The 23,780-nt window shown below is 39.0% G+C and overlaps 1 protein-coding gene across 4 annotated transcripts in view; it reads left to right on the top strand.

The window, feature by feature from the left end:
• Positions 1 to 1,814: 1,814 nt before the first annotated feature.
• The window catches only part of LOC108708726 (protein mono-ADP-ribosyltransferase PARP4), a 128,912-nt gene continuing 106,946 nt past the window's right edge, over positions 1,815 to 23,780 (top strand). For 3 of the 4 annotated variants that reach the window (XM_041582676.1, XM_041582675.1, XM_041582674.1), the window contains exons 1-18: positions 1,815 to 1,833; positions 3,363 to 3,495; positions 5,907 to 6,099; positions 7,760 to 7,811; positions 9,338 to 9,416; positions 11,422 to 11,520; positions 12,049 to 12,198; positions 13,369 to 13,506; positions 13,627 to 13,800; positions 14,163 to 14,323; positions 15,230 to 15,367; positions 16,038 to 16,136; positions 18,867 to 19,050; positions 20,251 to 20,410; positions 22,003 to 22,127; positions 22,208 to 22,339; positions 22,423 to 22,509; positions 23,451 to 23,615. In XM_041582676.1, coding sequence (XP_041438610.1) covers positions 3,364 to 3,495; positions 5,907 to 6,099; positions 7,760 to 7,811; positions 9,338 to 9,416; positions 11,422 to 11,520; positions 12,049 to 12,198; positions 13,369 to 13,506; positions 13,627 to 13,800; positions 14,163 to 14,323; positions 15,230 to 15,367; positions 16,038 to 16,136; positions 18,867 to 19,050; positions 20,251 to 20,410; positions 22,003 to 22,127; positions 22,208 to 22,339; positions 22,423 to 22,509; positions 23,451 to 23,615 — 2,268 coding nt within the window. In that variant the 5' untranslated portion in view covers positions 1,815 to 1,833; position 3,363. Of the gene's footprint in view, positions 1,834 to 1,871; positions 2,001 to 3,362; positions 3,496 to 5,906; positions 6,100 to 7,759; positions 7,812 to 9,337; positions 9,417 to 11,421; positions 11,521 to 12,048; positions 12,199 to 13,368; positions 13,507 to 13,626; positions 13,801 to 14,162; positions 14,324 to 15,229; positions 15,368 to 16,037; positions 16,137 to 18,866; positions 19,051 to 20,250; positions 20,411 to 22,002; positions 22,128 to 22,207; positions 22,340 to 22,422; positions 22,510 to 23,450; positions 23,616 to 23,780 lie in introns of those variants that run through there. The other variant, XM_041582673.1, reaches the window with a different exon arrangement.

Raw genomic sequence — 23,780 nt, 5'->3', positions numbered from 1 at the left:
ACTAAGAAACAAATAATCATTAATGGGATTGTTCACTTGCCAAACACTTTATTCAGTTGGTTGTTGTCAGATTGTTCACCATAAATGAATACTTTTTTCAAATGCTTTCCATCTTTTATTTTTTACTGTTTTCCCAAAATGGAAGTTTAAAGTTTAATGTTCCCTTCTCTGGTGTTTCAGTCTGACAACTGTTATAATTTGCTACCTTTAGTTGATACATTTCTCAGCAGAATCTGTGGTATATTAGTAACTATTGCATCAATTGTAACAGCTGCCTGTAATGAAACTCAGGGCCTCTGCTCAGCAGGGACAAAGAAAAGAAATGTATCAGCTCATGTATCAATTTAGAACAGTTAGGGTAGGACGATTTTGTTGCGATCCGATGCGCTGCGACAAAACGCGTGTGAGAAAATCGTTGATTTTGGCGACCCCCCCTCCCAGAGCTGCTTTAGAAGGTGAAAAATTAATCTTTACACTTCAATATTAGAAAAATGGTGACAAATAGAAAGTAAATGGAAAAAGTTTTTATTTCTGGTGAACAATCTGAAACCAACTGAACTCAAAAATGTATTTTGAAGGTGAACAACCCCTTTAATATTTCTTGTTAGCCCTAGCCCATTTGTTTAGTTATCACACAAGCTGTATGATGACTGAATAAAGGCCCCCATACACGGGCGATAAAAGCTGCTGACAGACTGAGTCGACAGCTTATTGGCCTGTGTGCGGGGCCATCGGACGGGCTTCCCCAATCGATATCTGGCCATCTCGATTGGGAATGTTAAAAAATCCCATCAGATCCGATCCGACCGCCCATATCGGATCCATTATGATCAGATCGTTGGGCCCTACTTCAATGTGGGCATATCAGGGAGAGATGCGCTCGTTTGGCAAGCAGAGTGGATCTCTACGTCTGTGGAGCAGATCTCTACGTCTATGGAGCGGATCTCTATATCTATGGCCACCTTAAGGAGAGACTGTGCCAGATGTAGCACATGGCTCCATAGCGACCCACTGGAGAGCAGTGTTTCAGGTATTTACTGACTGGGGGAGAAGTACTCTCTGCTCTTGTGCTGTGTGTGAGTATGTACTGACTACTTAATGATTGTGCCATTTTATTTCATTGATCTCATTAGTGGATTCTTCTCAATAAATAAGTTCTGGCTAAGTTATAAGAACGTCTGGTGTCCATTACTGTGAAATACTAAAGACTGCAGTTGAACACCCTTCCTCCGCCTCATTGCGAGGGCCCACACCTGAGCACATTCAGTCTCATCCAGAGCAAACTATAGGGTAAAGGAGGCCATAGACGCAAAGATCCTATCATGCGAATCGAGGATTCGTACGATTTTCGGACCGTGTTTTGAGAGTCCTGACATTTTCCGTCCGCCGGAAATCGGTCGTTTGGCTGATCGGACAGGTTTGATTTTGTCCCGGCTGTCCCACCGGAGCCCATTGTGCTCTCATCGTAACCTGATCTTTCGGCCATTGGGCCGAACGTTCAGATTACCCTCGATATAGCCATGCCCGTTAGTGGCATATCGGGGAAAGATTGACATGTCGCCAAACGAGCGGATCTTTGCGTCTATGGCCACCTTAAGGCTGATGGTTTTGAGTAAAGGTGTAATGTAGCGTTACATACATATATAATCACGGCTTCTGCAATCAGCATGTTTAAATGAGGAAACACCTGTGAGACCTGACACCTTTTCCTTGGGGCTGTACTACTAAATGGCACATATCACAGAAGTTAAACCTTTGTTACATGCCGTGGGAGTGATGCCTCTGTCTGTATTGCACGGGACTTTCCATGTGGAGCACTGACCAATAGAAAAGGTGTTTATAAATCACTATTTGTTTCTTCTTTCAGTTTCACTCCTGGCTCCTCCCATCCAGGAAGTGTCTGTGTGTGTTATTTTTCTCTGTAGCTGCTGCTTTTTATTTTAGTTCCTGGTTCCATTGAGAAATCAGTGAGAGCTGTGAGTTGTGCTCAGCGTGGAGAGGTGAGACTCGTGCATTTCTGTTTCCACTCCTTATATCTGTCCTGTACAGGGGCTGCCTATACCTAGTGCAGAAAGGACGGCTGCTGCTGCTTCATTTGTTTCCAGTGTGTCTGCAACTCCAGTAACAGTGCCAGTGTCAGGGTAGGGCAGCGGTTAGAGTGGGTGGAACGCTGGGAGCAGTAGCTGAACAATAGCTGAGCAGTTACAAGGCATATTAGCCCTGTAGTATATAACCTCAATTGCATTGCTATGTACCTACCTCCCAAATCTGTTATTACATTTTTGCTAATGAAGGTGAATTGCCCTTTAAGCTGTGAGTCTCAACTTTTTCCAAGGGACCTGATATCTTATATTGTTACAATTACTTATTTGCTTATCATGATACATTTGAATTGTTACAAATGTATCCAATCTTCTGTTGTGGCTGTTCTGGGCTCTCTGCCAAAAGCCAATTAAGTTAGAAACTTTTTCTGGCTGTTCAGTGCAGAGAAAAACTGGACTTTCCAGTACCATTGGCTGCGGGTTGAGCTGTCAAAAGAGGGACTGTCCCTCTAAAAACAGGACAGTTGGGAGGTATGCCCCCCACGTACTCAGTCCTAAGTGCTGCCACCCCCCCCCCCATGCTGTAGCTATGGGATCTGTTATCTGGGATCCTTCTCTCAGGTTTTTCTGTAAAGTACAATGGCTTAAGGCTGATAAAAACATTAAACATCAAACAATATTTGTATTTGCTATATTTGTTATTGTAGAGTGAATAATATGGATAGATACTACCGCTTGTATCCTGTGTGTGTTCCTTACAGCAGAGTTCCCAACAACTTGTCTGCATAGAACTGTCTCACAGGGAGATCATTTTACTGTCCCCTCCCTTTGTTCCTGGGACATTTCTTCTTAACTGGAATAGCTCACTGATACAGCTATAAAAAAACCTCTCCCAAACTGTAGTGACTTGTTAAACAATCTCTTCTGCAAATAGTTTTCTTAAAATGTTTCAGATGTTTAATGGTTTATTAGACATCTGAATAGTTACTCTTCCGTATCCCCCTCTCGGCAATTCTTTCGCAAATGGTACAGTTTGCAATGTATCATGTTAATAAAAGTTCCCTGTTAAAGTGAAACATTAAATTCTATTTTTTTTCAATAGGCTTCTTTTAATTGTGCTTCTTGGCAGTTGGGCATTCCAAACCACCGAATCCTGCTAGAATCTGTTTATCAGATCAGAGAAATAACTGACACACTCTGCTTTGGCCTGTGACAATGGCAGAACTGATAGAAGATGATATAACTCCATTCAGTCTCACATAACATTTGTAGGCATAGCATTAAATGATTTCTCTAATGAAAATGTTTTTTCTTTTGAAGGATGACTGTGGCAATCTTTTCCGATTGTGTGTTCTTCCTGAAAATAAACGACTTGTCTTTTAAGGAGAGGAAAGCGTTAAAATTCACAATAACCTCGAATGGTGGAGTTATTTCCTTTGTGCTGAATCAGAAGGTAAGTGGACTGTAAGTGATACAGTAGCTTGAATGTTTGTGAGCGGAGGCTGCTGTTTTAGTAAATTAGTGACACCGCTAGGGGAGCCATTAGAGATCAGCGCTTCTCCTCCATTGCAGGCAACAGCTCTCAAAACACTGTATGCCACTTGTTCAAAATTTTTTGATCCCTCCCAATATGCTATTGCCCATAATATTCACTTCTGTCCATAACACCAAATTTAATTCCATGTATTCTGTCTTCCAGACCAGGGTAACATCAGTATCTGCTCCACCTCCCTGCTATCTTCTGCGTTTAATGCTTTATGATTGTGAAGTTTTATGTTTTTCACATGTGCATCCGATAATCCTGTGGTATCACTTTCAAACATGAATTTTAAACAACATTGTGGATACATTCAAGAAGCCAGTAGTTCGTTTTTTCGGGCTGTAAAAAATGTTACTATTATATAATACCAATAATAATAATAATATAAGCATCTCATGATGCTTATCTGCTTAGTTCAGTGGTGAATCATTATAAGAGCAATAGAACTGAACAGAGAAACACCAGGAGACAATTACTGCATTGTAACTTAGGCTAAGGTCACACTTGGTGATAAGTCGCCCGCGATTTTTAAAAGAAAGTCGTGGCGGCAAGGCGATCGCCTTTGTGCAGAAGGAAAGTTTTGAGCGACTTTTACCAGGAAGCGATTATCATCCCATAGTGCTGTGCGTGTTTTGTTTGACTGTACTGGTGCGGCCTCTTGTAGCGTTGTTACGTAGCGTCTTGACGTCAGCTTGAAAATTTCCGTATTATCTAGGCTACTATTCTTTGTGTGTGTTTATTTGTGGGAGATTTCTGTGCTTCTCTATGTACATGCTATGTCTCACCTATCGCTCCAAAAAGGGTCTCTGCGCGTTTTAAAGCTACAGGCGATCTCAAATCGCGCTGTGTACTTATTAGCTCGCAATTTGCATGCACCTTGATGTGTCGACAAAACTAACGACTTGTCGCCAGGACTCGCTTTTAAAAATCGCTGGCGACTTTATCGCCCAGTGTGACCTTAGCCTTAAGCATCAGATTTTGAATTGCAATAGGGCTCACAAGATTGCTCTGACCGATCTCATGTTATCTTGAAACACACATGCATTTTATGAGAGAAAGGTAGTGCACTGGATGTATAGGAAGCCCTTCTATTTGTTCAGTGTTACTGGTCATTTAACTCATGTATATGTACATATAAATATAAACAGGTTATGGGTTAACCATATGTATTTACCCTATTTAGTAAGTAAAGTGGGACAGGAACCTACTATAAGTAGTTAAGGGGCGAATTTGCGCCGAAAAATCCGGGGTTTTTTTCAGCACCAGTGTCTAATTTTTTTGACGCCAGCGAATTTTTGCAGGCGTTTCGTGAATTTATTTGCCAGCGGCGAATCGCGCAAATTCGCTGCAAATTCACCTGCCGAATAAATTCGCCCATCACTAACTATAAGATTGTTTGATGTAGCCAGAGAGCTAAGGTTAGCCCAAGTGTTGATGTATGTCCTGTCTGAGAGTGTCTAATATCCCACGTGACAGATGGCAACATGTGATAAGATAAAATAATGAGATTATTACATTGTTTAATGGTCCACTCACAATCTCCATTGCCCCTCTTGAAATGGATATGAAATCAGCCTCTTGCTGGAGATTAAAAGAATTGTTCACCTTTAGATTGACTTTCAGTATGATGTAGGGAGTGATATTCTGAAAAGATTTGCAGTGGTTTTCATTTTTTTATTATTTGTCGTTTTTGAGTTATTTATCTAGATCCTAGCAATCTGGTTGCTAGGATCCAGATTATCCTAGCAACAATGCATTGATTTGAATAAGAGACTGGAATATGAATAGGAGAGGCCTGAATAGAAAGACGAGTGATACAAAGTAGCAATAACAATACATTTGAAGCCTTACAGAGCATTTGTTTTTTAAATGGTGTTAGTGACCCCCTGTCTGAAAGCTGGAAAGAGTCAGAAGAAGAAAGCAACATAACTCAAAAACTATAAGAAAAAATGAAGGCACATTGAAAAGTTGCTTAGAATTACATACTAAAAGTTAACCTAAATGTGCACCACCCCGTTAAGCACAACCACTGGAGGAAGTAAAGCTTGTGAGAATGCAGCAAATGCCCTAGATTGAGGGCACATTCACAGCGTACAGCAAAGGGGACGCTTCCTGTATAAATGAGTCCTACACAAACCCAAAACTTTGCAATATTTGCACATGTTGATGACAGATTAGCATTTTTCAAATGTTCAAAAAATCCTCATAATTTTCTAAATTAAATAATGTTTAGAGTTTCTCATTCAAATTTAGTTATCAATAGTATAATGGCGGATTTTGAGTTAATTTTTATTCCTGTTTAACGGCTATTATCTTTATTCTAGTGCACTCATGTTGTGGTGAACACCATTGGCTGTCTAAGTGCTTCTCAGCAGAAGAATGTCCAGAAGCATCGGATTCAAATTGTGGACAGTCATTTTATATGGAAATGTCTAGAAGAGAAAAGTCTTATTCATGACTACCAATATCCGACTGCTGGTGTCCAACCAAGTGAGACAAAATCACAAAGCCAACAAGGTAACAATGTTTAGTGTTTATATGTTATTTCACTGCCGGGATGTTTCAACCTGCTTCGTTATTTTTTGTCTAATATTGGCCATACATAGGCTGACTGAATGCCGCCAGCTGCCAGGCTAGTGCTGAACATGCTTTTTGCCTATAGTTTTAATTAATATATATATATATATATATATATATATATATATATATATATATATATATATATATATATATATGGTTTTTGTTATTTCTGACAATAAACAAGAATATGGAGCTGGTTTCACTGTAGTCATTTCCAGTCCCACATAACTTCAGTGGTGCTAATACCTATTACCAGTCCACTGAGAAGCCCCAGATAATGATCTAAATAAAGGCTGCTGCTTAGATAAGGGAGGGGTTGCCCTGTTTATAAACAAACAAATTGTCCTGTTTATTAAGGAAGGAGGGGTAAGGTCAGTGAAAACAGGACAACTTTCCAGTTCGCAGGTAAGATGCCAAAAAAAATAGGAGAATAAGTAATTCCAACACAAGTTCTATTGAATGAGCACATTTATAGCAAAGGTGTTTTAAGACTGTGCTTGCAGGATCCAACAGTTTCACCTTTACTGTTACGTTTAGTATGTTATAGAATGGCCAATTCCAAGCAACTTTTCAATTGGTCTTCATTATTTATTTTTTATAGTTATTTGCCTTTTTCTTTTGACTCTTTGCAGCTTTCAAATGGGCGTCGCTGACCCCTTCTAAAAAGCAAATGCTCTGAAAGGCTACAAATGTATTGTTATTGCTACTTTTTATTACTCATCTTTCTATTCAGGCCTCTCCTATTCATATACCAGTTTCTTATTCCAGCCAATGCATGGTTTCTAGGGCAATTTTTCCACCATGTAAATGCAGAGATTGGCAGAAAGTTTAAGCAATGACATGGCTGTCCCTCTGTCAGTTCTCACCCACTACTGATCTCTGCATCTTTACATCTCCTCAAGATCAAGTAAAAGCTGACATTAGTTTAAAATAGACTACCAGAGCCTGTGTAATCTACGTACACAGAGCCAGCTGTGGTTTCTTAGTAGGTCTAGGGGGGGGGGGTTGTCATTTTACCCTCTTTACAGTAATGTAGCCATTTATGTTATTATTTAAGACTTATTATTTATGGACGAAGAGGCTCTGCCCTAGTCACAATGTAATGGGCATCAATCTAGAAGAGTGGGAGGAGAGGGTTAGTTATGGGAATCAGGAAGGATTGGTTTCCAGTGTTATATCATTGTGACCTTGGGGAGTGACTCATTGTGGTTGAGAAATTCTGTGTACAGTCATATGTGTAGTACTGTGCTACATATAAAAACAATTTGGCTTGCATTCCATAACCTGCCCTCACAATAGCTACTACATGACAAGCCTGTATAAATATGGTGATCAGCTTTGCCTACAGTGACTTCCATCTTACTGAAATAATGCTGTGTGTTGTACAGTATAACTACACCCCTGCCTATCCTTATTATTTCCATGTGGCACCGGTGTGAATACCTTCATGTGCAACTGATCTCACCCTCAGCCGTGGTATAATACTTGTAAGGATTTTAGTGATGTCCATTGCAGCGCATTATTTTCATTTGCTTGGGTTTTTGTTATGGTTTAGTTCAGCCAAGTACTGGTACTGAATATCTTCTTCACATCTCAGCAGATCCAGAAAAAGCCCCGGCACTGCAAAACAAGGATGAATTAATGGACAGGTATGTTTGGATTAGTATGTAGGGTACTCAATGAGTTAAGTCCCTATTAGCAGTAATCTATGCCCTGCGGGAAAGAGGTGTTCCCATAGGTCCAATGAGTTGGACTTGCCCATAGTTTATATAAGTTGAGGGAGCATATGTCCCTTGTTTTTTGACTTCACTTGTTACCAGCGTGGATGCTGCTGGGGAGTCTGGGAGCAGAAGGCCCCTTTAAAGAAGGCAAGGAGGACCCTTAGTGAACTCAGGTAGAGGTACCCCATGATCAAGCTATAGATAGCTGATTCTTTAAAGGGATACTGTCATGGGAAAATTTTCAAAATGAATGAATGTATAGTGCTGCTCCAGCAGAATTCTGCACTGAAATCCATTTCTCAAAAGAGCAAACAGATTTTTTTATATTCAATTATATTCTGACATGGGGCTAGACATATTGTCAATTTCCCAGCTGCCCCAAGTCATGTGACCCTCATGTGACTTGTGCTCTGATCACTCTTTACTGCTGTACTGCAAGTTAGAGTGATATCACCCCCTCCCTTTTTTCCCCCAGCAGCCAAACAAAAGAACAATGGGAAGGTAACCAGATAGCAGCTCCCTAACACAAGATAACAGCTGCCTGGTAGATCTAAGAACAACACTCAATAGTAAAAACCCATGTCCAACTGAGACACATTCAGTTACATTGAGAAGGAAAAACAGCAGCCTGCCAGAAAGCATTTCTCTCCTAAAGTGCAGGCACAAGTCACATGACTGGGGGCTGCTGGGAAATTGTGGGAAAAATCTGTTTGCTCTTTTGAGAAATGGATTTCAGTACAGGATCCCTTTAACAGAACACTCTAGCTTTGTTAGTAAAAGTAGAAAAAAGTTAGGCCAATCCAGACTTACCCCCTGTGTGTTTAAATTAGTGCAGCTCCATTTAGATATACCGGGTGCTCAGCCACCAGCGTTCCCACTGTAATCAGATATGCAAGAAGATAGAAAGGCGGCACTCCGGTTAAAAAGAAGGTGGTTTATTGCAACAGGTCACAAACCAACATCACCTGACGCATTTAGGGAGCAACTCCCTTAATCATAGGCTTATGATTAAGTCAAAAGCCTATGATTAAGGGAGTTGCTCCCGAAACGCGTCAGGTGATGTTGGTTTGTGACCTGTTGCAATAAACCACCTTCTTTTTAACCGGAGTGCCGCCTTTCTATCCTCTTGCATTTTTGTTAGTAAAACCCCAAACAACTGCAGCTCTGGTTCCTGATGCCCCGGAGACTTCCATAGTGAGGGCTGCAGTGGAACCGCCAACCAAGGAGCCTGTAATCCCTGCACCTTGCTCCATCAAGATGGAGCTAACACCCCATAAATTCAGAATTCAGTGCAGTCCATAAAGGGTAGTGATCTTATCTCGTCAGTGCTTACATTATACCCATGATATGTAGTGTATACTTGTGACATGGTAAAAATAACTCAATATATATATACTTTTTATATATGGATTATAACATGTTTTAATTGCTATTGTTATTTCATTTCTCTCTAGTGATCACAGTGAGTACGATGCAGAAACCTTCATCGACCCTCCAGACACGGAAGTAGCCAAATACTGCTTTTTTCATAAAGTGAGTGTGCGTTCTGTTACACTGATATTCTAAAAGTTTTAGTGTTCACTAAAAAGAAACATTTTGTTGTGTGTGTATATATTGCTTCTCAATGTTGTATTATATTTATAAGCTTAAGAGCTGCCGTGCTGAACTTTTAGCTGATATAAATGGAAAAATATGAAAGACTCAATTATAGTGCACCCACAATCCCCTAATTAACATGTTTTGACTGTAAAATGCAGTTAATATAACAGCACTAAAATTTAAAATGTATAATCCCTTTTATGCCTGGTTTCATTGGGTTAATGGCCAGGGTCCGAAGATGTGAGAGCCCCAGTAGGAGTGTTTAAATTTGGGTGGGTTTGTTTTTCTGGGGGGGTTTGTTTTTCTTTTGTTCAAGGTCCATATCAAGGTGACTGTTAAATCTTTTTACATTGTATATATGGAACTGTTGTGAGAGTTAAGACCATGCTGAATGGATTGAAGCCATGATATCTAAAAGCTTCTGGTATAAAGGGGTACAAACCCCTCATGGCTATTTTTGACTACTAGCTCCCTAAACTTGGGAACTGTCAAGCAGTAGGCAGCGGGGTTGATGCAGTTGGGGAAGGGGCAGTGGGACCTGTGCAGGGGGGCTTATTGTGCTAAAGGAGAACTAAAGCTTAACTAAAGAAGTAGCTAGAAATGTTGTACATTATGTTTTGTGCTTCTGTACCAGCCCAAGGCAACCACAGCCCTTTAGCAGTAAAGATCTGTGTCTCCAAAGATGCCCCAGTAGCTCCCCATCTTCTTTTCTGTTGATTCACTGCACATGCTCTGTGCTGCTGTCACTTACTGAGCTTAGGGACCCACTCACAATATACAGTACACATAGAATAGAAATGTCACACTGTAAGGCTGATTAGTAATTATTACAGATAATTACTACATGGAAGCACAGAAACCAGTGCAATTAGCATCAGAATTGAATAATCAGCCCTGTAGCATCAGCTTATATTACAGACCATTTTCTGCTGGATAATTAGTGACAACCCCTAAGTTTAGCTTCTCAACAGCTGCTCAGAGCCCACTGAGCATGTGAGTGTCACAGACACTTTCCAAGATGGTGACCCCCTGTGACAAGTTTGAAGTCCTGGATCATTGCTGCTATTGACAAGCTGAATCTTTAGGCTAGTGCAATAAGTTCAGTATATAAATTAGGGCATGTTTAGCCATATTCATTTTTAGTATTTAGTTCTCCTTTAATGGCAAGTATTTGTGTATATACCTGGATGTACAGTATCTGGCAGTTGTAGAACCATTCAAATAATATGTCTACTTTTTCATTTGACTTTAAGTCCCAGGTAAGACATGAAATAAATAAGATCAGTAAACATGGAGGCTGGAGCATGGCAGAACTTGAGGGATTTGATCTTTATTTGTTGGTTGCGCCAGCACTTCAGTTGATGCTTCTATGGACATACATTTGTACAACAGAAACACTTTTATATGCCGCTAACACAAAAAAACAGAAATATGTTTAGATTGAAAGATTAGTAACTTTATTAACCTAGTTTAAATTACTACTGGCACCTATGAACTAATTTCAGCATTGAATTCCTGCATAAAATATCCCTGGGATCAGCAATTTTTCATATTAAAAGTGGACTGTGCTCAGAATTGCCTCCCACCCATAGGCCATGCACAACATGAAGGCCCATCTGAAGACGCCTCAGGAGAACAGACTGGAACTATTTATTCTGTTCTGGGACGTATGCCATTGCCAATGTATTTATCTTTGTTGTGATCTGGGATATTATATAGGAAACTGGCACTACTTTTATCCTACACTGTGTTATGGGAAGCATTTTGCATGAAATTGCCACTGTTTTTATCCTGCCATGTGTTCTGGGGTATTATACTTAGAATTAGCACTGGGATACAATGAATCTGTGTAAATGCCTGAAATTAGCCCCCCAAAATCACCCTCTGCTCATGATGTTCATAACAGGTTAATTCAAATCAATGTTTTTTTTTTTTACAGGGCTTCAATGTGGCATTTTTGGAGCTGTTGTGCTTTCCAGAATCCTCTTCATTCCTATTTAAAATATCTAAAGTCATTTGTAATTCCAACGGAGCTGAGGTAACTCGAACTGCAACGTGTGTGTGTGTGTGTGTGTGTGTGCGTGTGTGTGTGTGTGTGTGTGAAAATGCACAGCTGTGTGGTGTAAATGAAATTTTCATAGGCAAAAAAAGGTACTATTTTAAAGCACAATATCTGAATTCAGTATTTAATTCCTGTATTTTACTATGGTTATTATATTAGAATTAAGTAAGTTAACAGTAGCTAGGATGTAACAGTCTACAGCTAGTAGGAAAATTAAAGGAAAGCCCTAACTGCTTGCTTTCGTTGCCATATTCACCTCGTGCCTAGGGTGACCGCTTTAGAAGTGCCCATAAGGTAAAAAAAAATTATTGAGAAAAAAAGTCTGTCTCAAAAATGTGAAGTTGAAAACCTAGGTGGGGGGGTGTAAATAGTCGTTATTAAAATCTGTCCTTTAAACATATAAAAGAGTGTATAATTGGCCTGTGGCAGGATAAAACTTGGGCAACAATGCGATAATTTTCCTTTCTCTCTTTCTTGATTGTCAATATTGTATTTTCTGTGCAGCCTGACAAATCCTTTCACTTCGCGAACACAGCGGAGGCGGCTTGCAATAAGTATGAAAAGTGCTCTGAAGATTTAAAAAAACAAGGCTTTAAGAGTCGAGAGCGTATTCCAGCAAAGGTTGCCCTGCAAACATCTGAGGCTCTGCAGAAGGTGACAATGCTCTATATATCTGGCCTGCGTTTCATTCTAAGCATGTTTAATATTAAATCTGTTACAGAAGCTTTCTTTTCATTTTCCTTTGCAAAAGTTTACTGAAATATCAAAAGGTGACTTTTTTTCTATTTTCCTTCCCAAGTAGCCTCTCTGCAGATTTAACTGACTGTAGAGTGCTGCTGACACGAGGCAGGTTGAGAAACTCAGCTCAGGAGGCAGTGTCCTGCAAGTTACCAGTGGAGGCAAAAAGCCGACCTTGGTAACTCTAAAAGCCTAAATTCTCATTCGAGGCGATGAGAAGGTTTGGGGAGAGGGTCTGGGACGATCATGGGCTTGCCGTGGGCATCTTCACCATTAGGCCTGACACTATGCTGTATTTATGTGGCTGAGGAAGCATTTAGGTGCTCTTTTGTCTGGAGTCATTGTAAGTGACCCCTCTTTTCTTTGTTAGAGTATTTTAGTCAGTGCTTTCCTGTTTTCAATAAAGTCAATGGGAAGCAGCAGGATAGTTTTAAGCCAGAGTCAATGTTATCATCTCCATTAATACCTCCGTTGTGTTCTCAAAAATAACCCCTAAGCCTTGACATTGCCTGTTCAGAGAGATTTGATCAGTTTAGCAATTCGTCTGTATTAAGCAGTAAGTAACTAAGGGTATAGTAACGCTAACTTTACAGGGTTCTTTGCTGCTGATTATGTTTTATAGCAGATCTGACATCTACAACAAGAGAGAAACCAGGTTACTAAAATGAGAGGCACTGAATCACCTGAAAGGAATTCTTAGATGTAGCTTTGGGTTTGAAGGTTCTATAGCCAATTGGTCTCTGGAAGACAGAGAGAAGAATGTAACTTAAGTGTTTAACATAGAGAAATGAGAGGCACTGAATCACCTGAAAGGAACTCTTAGATGAACTTTTCGGTTTGAAGGACCTATAGCCAATTGGTCTCTGGAAGGAGAAGAAAAGAATGTAAATAAAGTGTTTAACCTAGAGAAGATTCACTTTTCTATAGAAACTATTTTTCATACAGATACTTTTCCATTATATTGATCCCTACAATATTCCCAACCTTAATAAAAAAAAGCAGACACACAGACAACTGTACTATAGGCAAATGGGACAAGTCTTTTCTAGATATTTGAAGTTACATGATGTGTGTTGTTTTCAATAGGTCCTGCTTGAAGAAGCCATAAATGCGACCAAGTTGTCTGCAGATGTTGGATATTTTGTGGAAACTGTTTGGACTGAGGCTCTTGGCCACTTGGATAACATCCTCTCGTGTCCCGTAAACAGCATTAGTCTGAATGATGTAAGCCTTGTAGGAGACTGGAAACTTTGTATGAAAATCACAATTCTGTGATTACAAGCAGTTGTATTATACAATTATTCTTTCTGGATTTTCTTTGTTTTCTTCTAATTTATTTCATAGGTGAGCAAAGCAGAGGGTGTTCTGCTTCAGGCTAGGAAAGCGCTGGACACAGGAACAGAACCTAGAGACATAATGAATGCAATGGTTGAGTTCTATCGGCTTATTCCCCATAAAATACCCATGCTGGCTAACGTAAACAAGAAGTTTTTGTCAACAAAACAGGATTTGTGCCAGGTATGGAATAAATCTATGATGTACTGTCAAATATATTTCCAAGTGGACTAAGCTAGATAATCACTTCAGAATGGGAAATCATTTGCTCTTACACTGGTTTAATCTCAGCATGAAACAAGGTTCCATCTGGAACCTTTGCACCCTGGAGCAAACATGTCTTTTTCTATATTATCTGTAACCACAAACAGACAGCTTTATAAAAGCTAATATTCAATTGGATGCCACGGCTTATGGAATGTACAATATGTAAGCCAGAATCAGAATTTGGTGTTTAATGTGCCATTGCACCTTAAAGAGTTGAGGGATTGAGTAGCAAGGCATGTGTGTACTATACATTTTAAAGACATTGTTTATCATTGCAGGTTATCAGAGATATGGTCAGTGTATGTGAAACCAACTTATCAAAGCCGAATCCAAGTAGCCTTGCTAAATACCAAGCCCTGCGATGCCAAATAGAACACGTGGACCCCGATACTGAGGAGTTTCATCAGGTGTCACAACAAATTATGGAGAACAAACACTGGTATGTACATGCAGTAGCACTAAATATTGTACCCTGAATTAAGAGGTTATATGCCAAGCTCACTGCTCCAAATTCTTACAGCATCAAGGTATACCAAGCCAGAAATATGTTAAATATGTTATATTTAGGCTATATTTCATATGGAAATGTGTATTTGTTGACTTTATCCATGTGCCCATACCATAGGCCATTTTACATTGCGGCATAAATTATGTTGGAAGAAATTTACAATCTCACGAAAACATTGCTTTTTTAGGACTGTGAATATTGCAAAGTGTTCACGGGTTGCTCGGGTTTAATAAAATTGAAGCGTGGGTTAGTAAGAAACTAAAGCAGAGGCAGGAAAGGTTAGAAAATATGCTGTTTGTGGCTTGTGGAGTTTTGTGCCACCACATTACTGTCCAGATGTGCTGTATGCATGGCCAAGACCCTTGGAACTTCCAACATTCTGTAGTAACAAGTGCATAGCAAGAAAATATTATTTTGGTTTGATAGACCCTCAGTAGATGATAGTTCCACACACACACACACTGAGTCAGAGATCATAGAGCTCATGTTTGGAGTTATTAGAGTTACAGTATTTTAGTGCATGCTAACAAAAATAACTCCTGACTGGCTATAATTTAGTAATTAATGGGCCCAAAAAGCACAACCAATCAATCATAGGGGAAGGTGTAACCTCAATCAACCTCATAGCAAGTGTTTGCCTTGATTCTTGCTCATTCTTTTCTCTCTCTCTCTCTCTCTTTCTCTCTCTCTCTTTCTCTCTCTCTCTCTCTCTCTCTCTCTCTCTCTCTCTCTCTCTCTCTCTCTCGTCATTGTATTGAGTAGAATCATCACCCACAATACTGTGTATGGAAACAAGACTTTCTGCATATTATTGCTGTTTCCCTTTTCTTTTTATAGCGAGGAGTCGGTTAACATACTGAAAATATTCCGCATTGGAAAATTAAGTGAAGCCACAGGGTTTCAAAGGAATCTTGGGAATGTCAAGTCACTGCTTCATGCATCTTCCCCATGTCATTTTGTGGGGATCCTGTCCCGGTAAGAGGGTGACCTCGGAAACAGAAAATATTAGGGAAGAAGAATTGATACGTATAAGCAACAAGCAGTAGCTTACCAATCAACACAGCAAATGATTCCACCAGCTGTGCTCTTTCTTCTAATTGTACTAGAGATTATATGGTTAACAATGAAATACACTGGGAGAATCCTAACACTATATCATTAAAAACCAATAGATTGGATTAATAAATTAATGAAGTGTAAGCGAGAGACCATTCCAAGCCACTGGGGCTCATTTATAAACACTAGGTAAATTTGCCCATGGGCAGTAATCCATAGCAACCTATCAGTTACTAGCTTTTTTCTGCAAGCTGCCGGTTGAACAATGAAAGCAAATATTTGATTGGTTGCCATGGGTTACTGCCCAGTTGAAAATTTGCCCTGTGCTTATAAATGAACCACAATGACTTTAACCCATTCCCAGTAGAAATTCTTACATCTGCATTGATTTTCAGTGATCCTAAGGGGGTATAGGGCATTTCAATGAGTTAAATAAGGGGATATAAATTATGTGATTGTACCACACATTTTGACATGTAAGATCAGTACATGGGCTATACGTGCTACAGTATATGCTTAGGTGGTGTTTACTAACTTATATAAGTTATGCTAACTATATTTTCATAACATTGTTCTTTTTTCCCCTCAGTGGGCTACTCTTGCCAAAAAATGTGGAAGATGATTTGGGTTTAGAGAGAACTGATATTGGAAATCTTGGAAGTGGAGTTTATTTCGGTGATTCAATAAGGTTTGGAATACTTTTTTTTATCTCTTTAAACAAATAGAGGCCAGACCTGGGATTCTACAACCCAAGTATCGTTCCAATCGTTCATTCGCCCCTTTTCTGTAGAAGGAAGTGAGGTGAAGCTGAACAGCAGCTAGAGAGACCCAACATCCATGGTTTGGATGAAATTCATGAGCTCTTTGTTTTTATTTTGATACTGTTAAGATCAAGAATAGAGCAACAGGGCTAAAACCGTCAGGTCAAGCTGCCCATGATTTTTATTTTTCTTATAGGAAATAACTTTGACTACCTTTTCCGGAATATGCTGATAAATTGTTTCATCCTTGGAGATGGAAAGTACCAAGAACATTGGAAAACAAACATGTTGTTCTACTTGGGTTCAAATAAGGGGGGTCATAAAAGGAAATGCGTAATAGCAAAATGCAAATAATGTTTTGTATCAGGGTATAAAAAAGGAATGTACTAATGAAAGGGGAGGCCAATCCTTTGTCCAGACCTGTGGATTGCTGTTTTGCTAATCTGCAGTGTTGGTGCACCTCATCAATAAACCTTATCTACTGAGTTTTAGCATTATCCGCGTGTTCAGATGTGGGGATTTCCAGTAGGAAAAGAACCAGACTTCTCAGTACTGTTACTGACACAAGCAGTGTTGGACTGGGACACCAGGGGCCCACCCAAAAACTTTTGACCAGGGGCCCACCAATTAATCTTAGACAAGGGCCCCACTCTCAGTACTATTATTATTCTTTCTCTCCTCAATCAACCTCTATTCTCCTAGTCTCTGCTTTACACACTAGAATCTATTATTCCATCTATTTAGCCTCTTTGTTCTCATAAAAATAGGGAATGACCATTAAATAGGCCAAATGTTTAGCAGCAAGAGGCCCACTGACACCTGGGCCCACCGGGACTTTTGCTGGTATCCCGTTGGGCCAGTTCGACACTGGACACAAGGCAAAATGTTCAAAAGTAAAGGGGAATCCCGAATCCGTTTGCATATGCAAATTAGAGGCAGCAAGGATGAGAATCCAAATCCTGGTGAAAATGGCAGAATCCTGGCCAAATACTGAGCCGAATCCTTGATTTAGTGCATCCCTAGTCCCAATATTTATTTAATTGCCCCTGACTAAACAGAATCCAACAATTTTCAATAATTTAGATGTGAAGAGGACCCTGCTCTTATTTAGAAAACATATTAATCCTTTTTTCTGTTTCCTCTCATCTATTTAGATCTTTCTACCTTAGCCTTGAGGTGCTCCACTACATGAGAGCGATCCCATGTTACAACCCCCAAACTTGGTAGTCCTTTGTGGGCAAACACAGAGATATTTAGAGTGGTGTCTGAAAATTTCTGAACCCTTTTGAATTTTCAGTATTTTTGGGTTAATATGACCTCAAATATGATCTGTTTTTTGTGCAAGTCTTAAAACCAAATAATGAGAGCCCAATTAGTAAAAAAAAACATTTTACTTATATATTTATTGAGGAAAATGATGGAAAGTTACATATTTGTGCGGGGCAAAAGTATGTGAACCTCTAAGATTCTCAGTAAGGGGAATCAGAGTTCACTGCTTCAGGCAATAGGAAGGCAAACACTGCGTTCCAACAAGAACCTTATCCCACCTGTTAAACATGGCAGTGGCAGTATCATGATTTGGGCCTGTTTTGTTATCTCTGGACCAGAACAACTTGCCATCATTGATGGAACTATGAATTCTGTATTGTACCTGCAATTCTTGCAGGGAACGTCAGGGTATCCGTTTGTGAACAGTTGAAGAGAAAGTCCTATAAATGTGGGTTGACATAGTATATATGGTATATATTATATAACTCATAAATATATCACATTTTCCTAGGTAGACAGAGGCACAAATAATGTAACTTTAGACTGTCCTTGGTCAATTACCCTTGTGTAGTACAGGTATAGGACCTGGAATCCAGAATGATAGGGACATTTTCTTTCTGTAGTTTGGATCTCAATACCTTCAGTCTCCGGAAAAAACATTTAAGCACGAATTAAACCCAATAGGAATATTTTGCCCCACATTGGATTAATTATATCTTACTTGAGATCAAGTACAAGCTACTGTTTTATTATTACAGAGAAAAAGGAAGTTTTATAAAATGGAATCAATCGGAGAAGACATTCCTGTAATTCAGAGCTTTCGGGATAACGGTTTTCCAGATAACAGATCATATACCTGTATTATGAAGCTGTTCATAACCCTGAAGTAGATGATTCTGATTGTCTGCCAGTGTTACACGTATATTACTGTGCTTTCATGGTGTGCAGTTTGCCATTTATTGTCTCATTGCAATGCTCTGTTTAGCATCTTGCGCTCATAACAAAAAGCAACACCAGTTAATTCAATGGAGAATCAGTAAACTGTGCCGGGTTCTTCTCTCTAGGGGGTATATTTATCAAAGAGTGAAGTTAGAGATCACCATAGTCCTCTAGAGTAAAATCCGCCACTCCCCATTTATTTCTGTGGGATTTTGAAAGGCGTATTTATCAAAGGTTGAACTTTGACAAATTGATAAATACTCATTTAAAAATCCCATAAAAATTAATGGAGAGTGGCGGAATTTCACACTGGTGGACTGTGGTGATCTCTAACTTCACTCTTTGATAAATATACACCTTTCTGGTCAGAAATATTTGTGTCAGAAAAGTATGTCTTTTTACAAACATGAATCCTGCTGCCATATAATCATAATCCTGTTTTCCTGCAGTACAAGTGTTAAATATTCGGAACCCAGTTTAACCAATGGGGCGCGTCACTTGTTGGTTTGTGATGTGGCTCTGGGTAACAGCAAGGATCTCTACAAAAGAGACTTCTCACTTACTGAAGCTCCAAGTGGCTTTGACAGCGTTCATGGAGTCCGGCAAGTGCCAGGAAGGAAATCTGATTTTGAGGTAACTTTTAGTAGATCAATCATGTTATGATTTAAGATTTGTAAGCTTTTATATTCATATTGGACAATACTTTATAATGATCCCATCCCTTGCTGATGCTTGAGGATTATAGAGCAGTAGTTCAATATACAGAGCTTTTAACTGGCAGGAGAATCCGTTAAACGATTTCTCATCCTGAAGTCCTCTGTAAACCCAAGTATTGTGTATAATTTGAAGCTCTTGTTTTTTGCATTATTCTATACCAATTCATATCCATACACAAATAACACAAACAGGTGTTTTAAAATATATATATTTCCTCTTTTCAGGGGCAGTGTACTCCCTTGTTCTGTATAAGTGCAATTAAAGGGGAACTATCATGAAAATGAGAATTTAATATAAGCTTCCTCATACTGAAATAAGATGTTTTCTAAATATAATCAATTACAAATTCTGTACTGTTCCCGAAATAATCAAGTTTATGTTCACTATTCCTCTCTCAGCATCTTTTTCTCTTCATTCTGTCTTCATGCAGCAGTTGGGTGTCAGATATTCATTGACAGTTAGATCCAATATATCTTATAGGGGGGCTCCTTTTGCCTAGAAGATATATTAGAGCTCACTCTGTTAAAATCACCCTAAATCCTGCCTCTCTATACGCAGGATTTGTGCAAAAGGCAGTTATTTTGTTATTCTTTTGTTATTTTGTTTGTATTGGAATCAGTTATTTGAGTGAGGGCTAATAAATCTGCAAGGAAAGTAACCCCCCTATAAGATATATTGGATCTAACTGTCATTGAATATCTGACACCCAACTGCTGTATGAAGACAGAATGAAGAGAAACAGATGCCGAGAGAGGGATAGTGAAGATAAACTTGATTATTTCAGAAACAATGCAGAATATTTAATTGATTGTATTTAGAAAAGTTAATCATGAAAAATCCATACTTTTGGCTACTTCTTGAGGTTAACAGGGAAATTGCTGCTCCATGTTTGGTCCTTGGGGGTAGATAATTACTGCTCAGTATGTATATCCTGTAAGAAAGAACATTTGTTTTTGCAGCTATATGAGGACATGTACTTGATTCACTAAACACTTACACACAGTCATGCATTTTTATACCGTAATGAGGAGATTGAATAAACTTGTAGTTTTAAAAACATATGTAAACATAAGGAAGATTCATATAATGTTGATTCTTGTTGGTTTCCTCTAACAGGATGATGAATTTGTGGTATATAGCAAGGATCAAGTAAAAATGAAATACGTTGTGCAGTTTTGCACTGCTAAAGACCAAGTCAACATGGAACATGACAAACTTCCGGTTCAAGTTGAGCCCATGGAGGAAGATGTTGGAGAAGAATCAGTACAGGCAGAAGGTGAACATTTCATTTGTATAATTATAGTTTATGGTGCACATACACTGAAGCAAAAATGCATACAATTGAGAATGGAAATAATCATATGAGCTATGTTGACATGCAGCAACACTGTTCTAGCTTTATATTAGCCACTATGAGGGTAATATGGTGGACAACACAAAGACCTACAAAAAATTTGACACCAAACAGGTGCAAAACAGTCTCCTCCTTTATCACTGTATGTCTTCAAATTTCTGGACACATACAGGTCCCTTGTAATATTTATGTTGCAGACAATTGCAGAATGCTAACACATCGACAGTTTGCTATCAAAGTTAACAATTCTGTGCAGCCAGTTAGAATATTTTACAACTATATATTGGCCCAGAATGTGGACAGATAGGCAGGAAGCCAGATGTCCTTAAACATCCAAAATGGTCTTATTAAAACAGGATAATGTACTAGCTGTGTACAAGTGATGGCAATGAGGTAGAATGCTTTGCAGCAATATTCAAGTATAGAGCAATTGTAGCTTGCACCACTGTGGAGATGACTTGGCACCTTTATAGAATATCAGCTAGTGGTCTGGATCCCCCCCCCCCAGTAGAAATATCCATGCCTGAATCCATTTTATTACTTTGTTTCCATTATTTTAAGGCCAGCAATACCTTGGGAGAACTACCTGCATCTATCAATCTTATTGGAGCACAAGGCTGCTATTTATAACTATTTCTGCCTTACACTTCTAGAGTTTCTATGAAAGAGCTAGTTGTATTGCTGTCTAAGTACCTCATTCATAGGGCTCCATTTCTCTGACTTCTCTAAAGGGGATTCCCCCCTTTAGCCCACACTCTTTACTGGGGCCTTGTTGTCCCAGCCTTTCCAGCAAACATCCACCCTGGTCAGAAGATGGAGGCCAAAGATGAAGAGACCTGGGCTTCCCATTTATGAGAATGTCATTGAAGTATAGTTGTAGTGCAGAAAGAAAATTCAGTGTTGCCCTTCTACTGCTTTTTTTCCATGCAAAATAAGTACACAAGGGTTAACCTAAATTATGTATCTTAACCTGTCACTATTGTGATGCCAAACTGCTGCATTTGTGATCAAAAGGTAACCCCTGCAGCACATACAGTAGAAAGACATTTGTTAGGGATATTTAACCCCTGGAAATTCTCTACTGTTTAGGGGATGATTTATAATATCATTCCTCAAATCCTGTGCTGGTTTAGATATGGCTGTGCCAATTTGCATAACTGATATTAACCATGACAAATGGGTTAAATGTTCTTATTTGCCCCACGGATACCTGAGTTGATTTCTCAGGCACACAGAACAATAGCAGGTGGGCCTGTAAACACTTTTGTTTGAGGGGCTCAGAAGAATATTAAACCTTTTGCTGTTAACAACAGAAAACATCTTTTTTTTCTATAGGTAAACTTTGCCTTTTTTTCACGCTGACCTAGTTCTGTAGAAGGTTTCATTGGCAGTTCTAATCATTTAAAAAAAAATTACATTAATGACCTGTATTACATATTAAATTGCTTAATACAAAGAGACATCTGATTTTTACAATGAGCACTAAGATTTTTGAAAATAATCTTATCCAACAGATCCCGCATTGGAGAGTCTGCCGGAACCACAGAGCGTTAAAGGCGGCCTCCAGAGTGTTCATGGCAACCAGATCCCTTTAGAAAATATTCATGTGAAAGGCAGAATAATGGATTTAGTTGCAGAGGTAAGTACTCTTGCTGTTGTTTCATACTAAAATTCTGCATTTAACTTATTACTGGCAGTAACATTCCTTATTTCTTATAGGTTATATTATTCCAGACCTACATAAACCAATCCTCAGTTCCCATCGAGGCTAAATATGTTTTTCCCCTGGACAGCACAGCAGCCGTGTGTGGATTTGAAGCATTTATAAATGGAAAACACGTTATAGGAGAGGTACAGTGGAACTGATTTTGTGTATCTTTGTTATTTGTGATTATTTTTTTGATGACTCTAATGTAACAGAACCTTTATGGCAGGTGAAAGAGAAGAAGCAAGCGCACCAGGAGTACAGGGCTGCTATCAGGGAGGGACACGGGGCTTACCTTATGGACCAAGATGCTGCCGTAAGTTTGCTTTCAGCTAATCATGCTTCTGAGCTTTTCAAAGGGAATGGGACCCATATAGGCATTAATGTGAGGTTTGATGTAAATGAAAGCAGAAAATTCCCAATATATATATATAGAGAGAGAGAGAGAGAGAGAGAGAGAGAGAGAGAGAGAGAGAGAGAGAGAGAATACACGAGTCCAAGGTAAATGAGTGCACACTGAGAACCTTTCTATATATTTATTAAGTTAATTAAAAAACAGGCCAACATTTCTGTCCACCTCTAGGACCTTTATCAAGATTTTTTCTATATATATATATCTATATATCTATATTTTTATATATATATATCTATATACACACACACTGGTGCACACAGGACCTGTTCTTCAAAATTAGCCTTTATTAAATCGACGTTTTGGTCCTCACCTGGGACCTTTATCAAGATAAATAACAGTCACAAATAGGAAATAGAAAGTAACTGAAAAAAGTCTTTATTTCTTGTGAACTATCTGAGAACAAATCTGAAAAAACTGATGGAAGGTGAACAACCCCCAAGCTTACAATTAGCTAATACTATCTCTATGTAGTTTGTAGCATTCCATTCAATTGCAGTTAATTTTTTTATAGTTTTTTAATTCTTTGCCTTTCTCTTCTGCCTTTTTCTGGCTTGTTAATGGGGATCACTGACCCTCCAGCAGCCAGAAAACTGTTGGTCTGTGAGGCTACACTTTCAATGCTATTCCTATTTTTATTGTTATTACTTATTGTCCTATTCAGATCCTTTCCTATGCATCTCCCAGTCTCTCATTCAAACCACTGCTGCTCATTAAAATTGGACCTTAGCAACCAGATATATACTGAAATTCCAAATTAGAGAGCCAAGTTATTGAAATACCACACAAAAATAAAACCAATTGCATAGTGTCATAATAGCACTGTCAATGTTCCTGCTTTCTAGGACATCTTCACAGTAAGTGTCGGAAACCTGCCCCCAAACGCCACAGTAATCATTAAGATCACTTACATAACGGAGTTGAACATGAATTACAGAACAGTGGATTTCAAGCTTCCTGGCACAGTGGCATCTTGGCAAAAGGATAAAGCTCTGAAGGAAAATACTCAGGTGTGTGTAGCTGCATTATTTATGTGTGTTAGGTAAACGGCTCTCGGACTAAGGGCTGTGTGTGCTGCGGAGTTGACAACTTTTGTACTCTAAACCTTGGGTAAAACAATAGGTTGCTGTAAATTAAGCTGCATTACTCATAAGCATGAATATTCATGGATGATG

This window comes from Xenopus laevis, chromosome 2L (assembly GCF_017654675.1).
Source record: "Xenopus laevis strain J_2021 chromosome 2L, Xenopus_laevis_v10.1, whole genome shotgun sequence".
Lineage (NCBI taxonomy): Eukaryota > Metazoa > Chordata > Amphibia > Anura > Pipidae > Xenopus > Xenopus laevis.
Note: the sequence above shows the minus strand (reverse complement) of the source record. Positions and strands in the feature narration are given on the sequence as shown.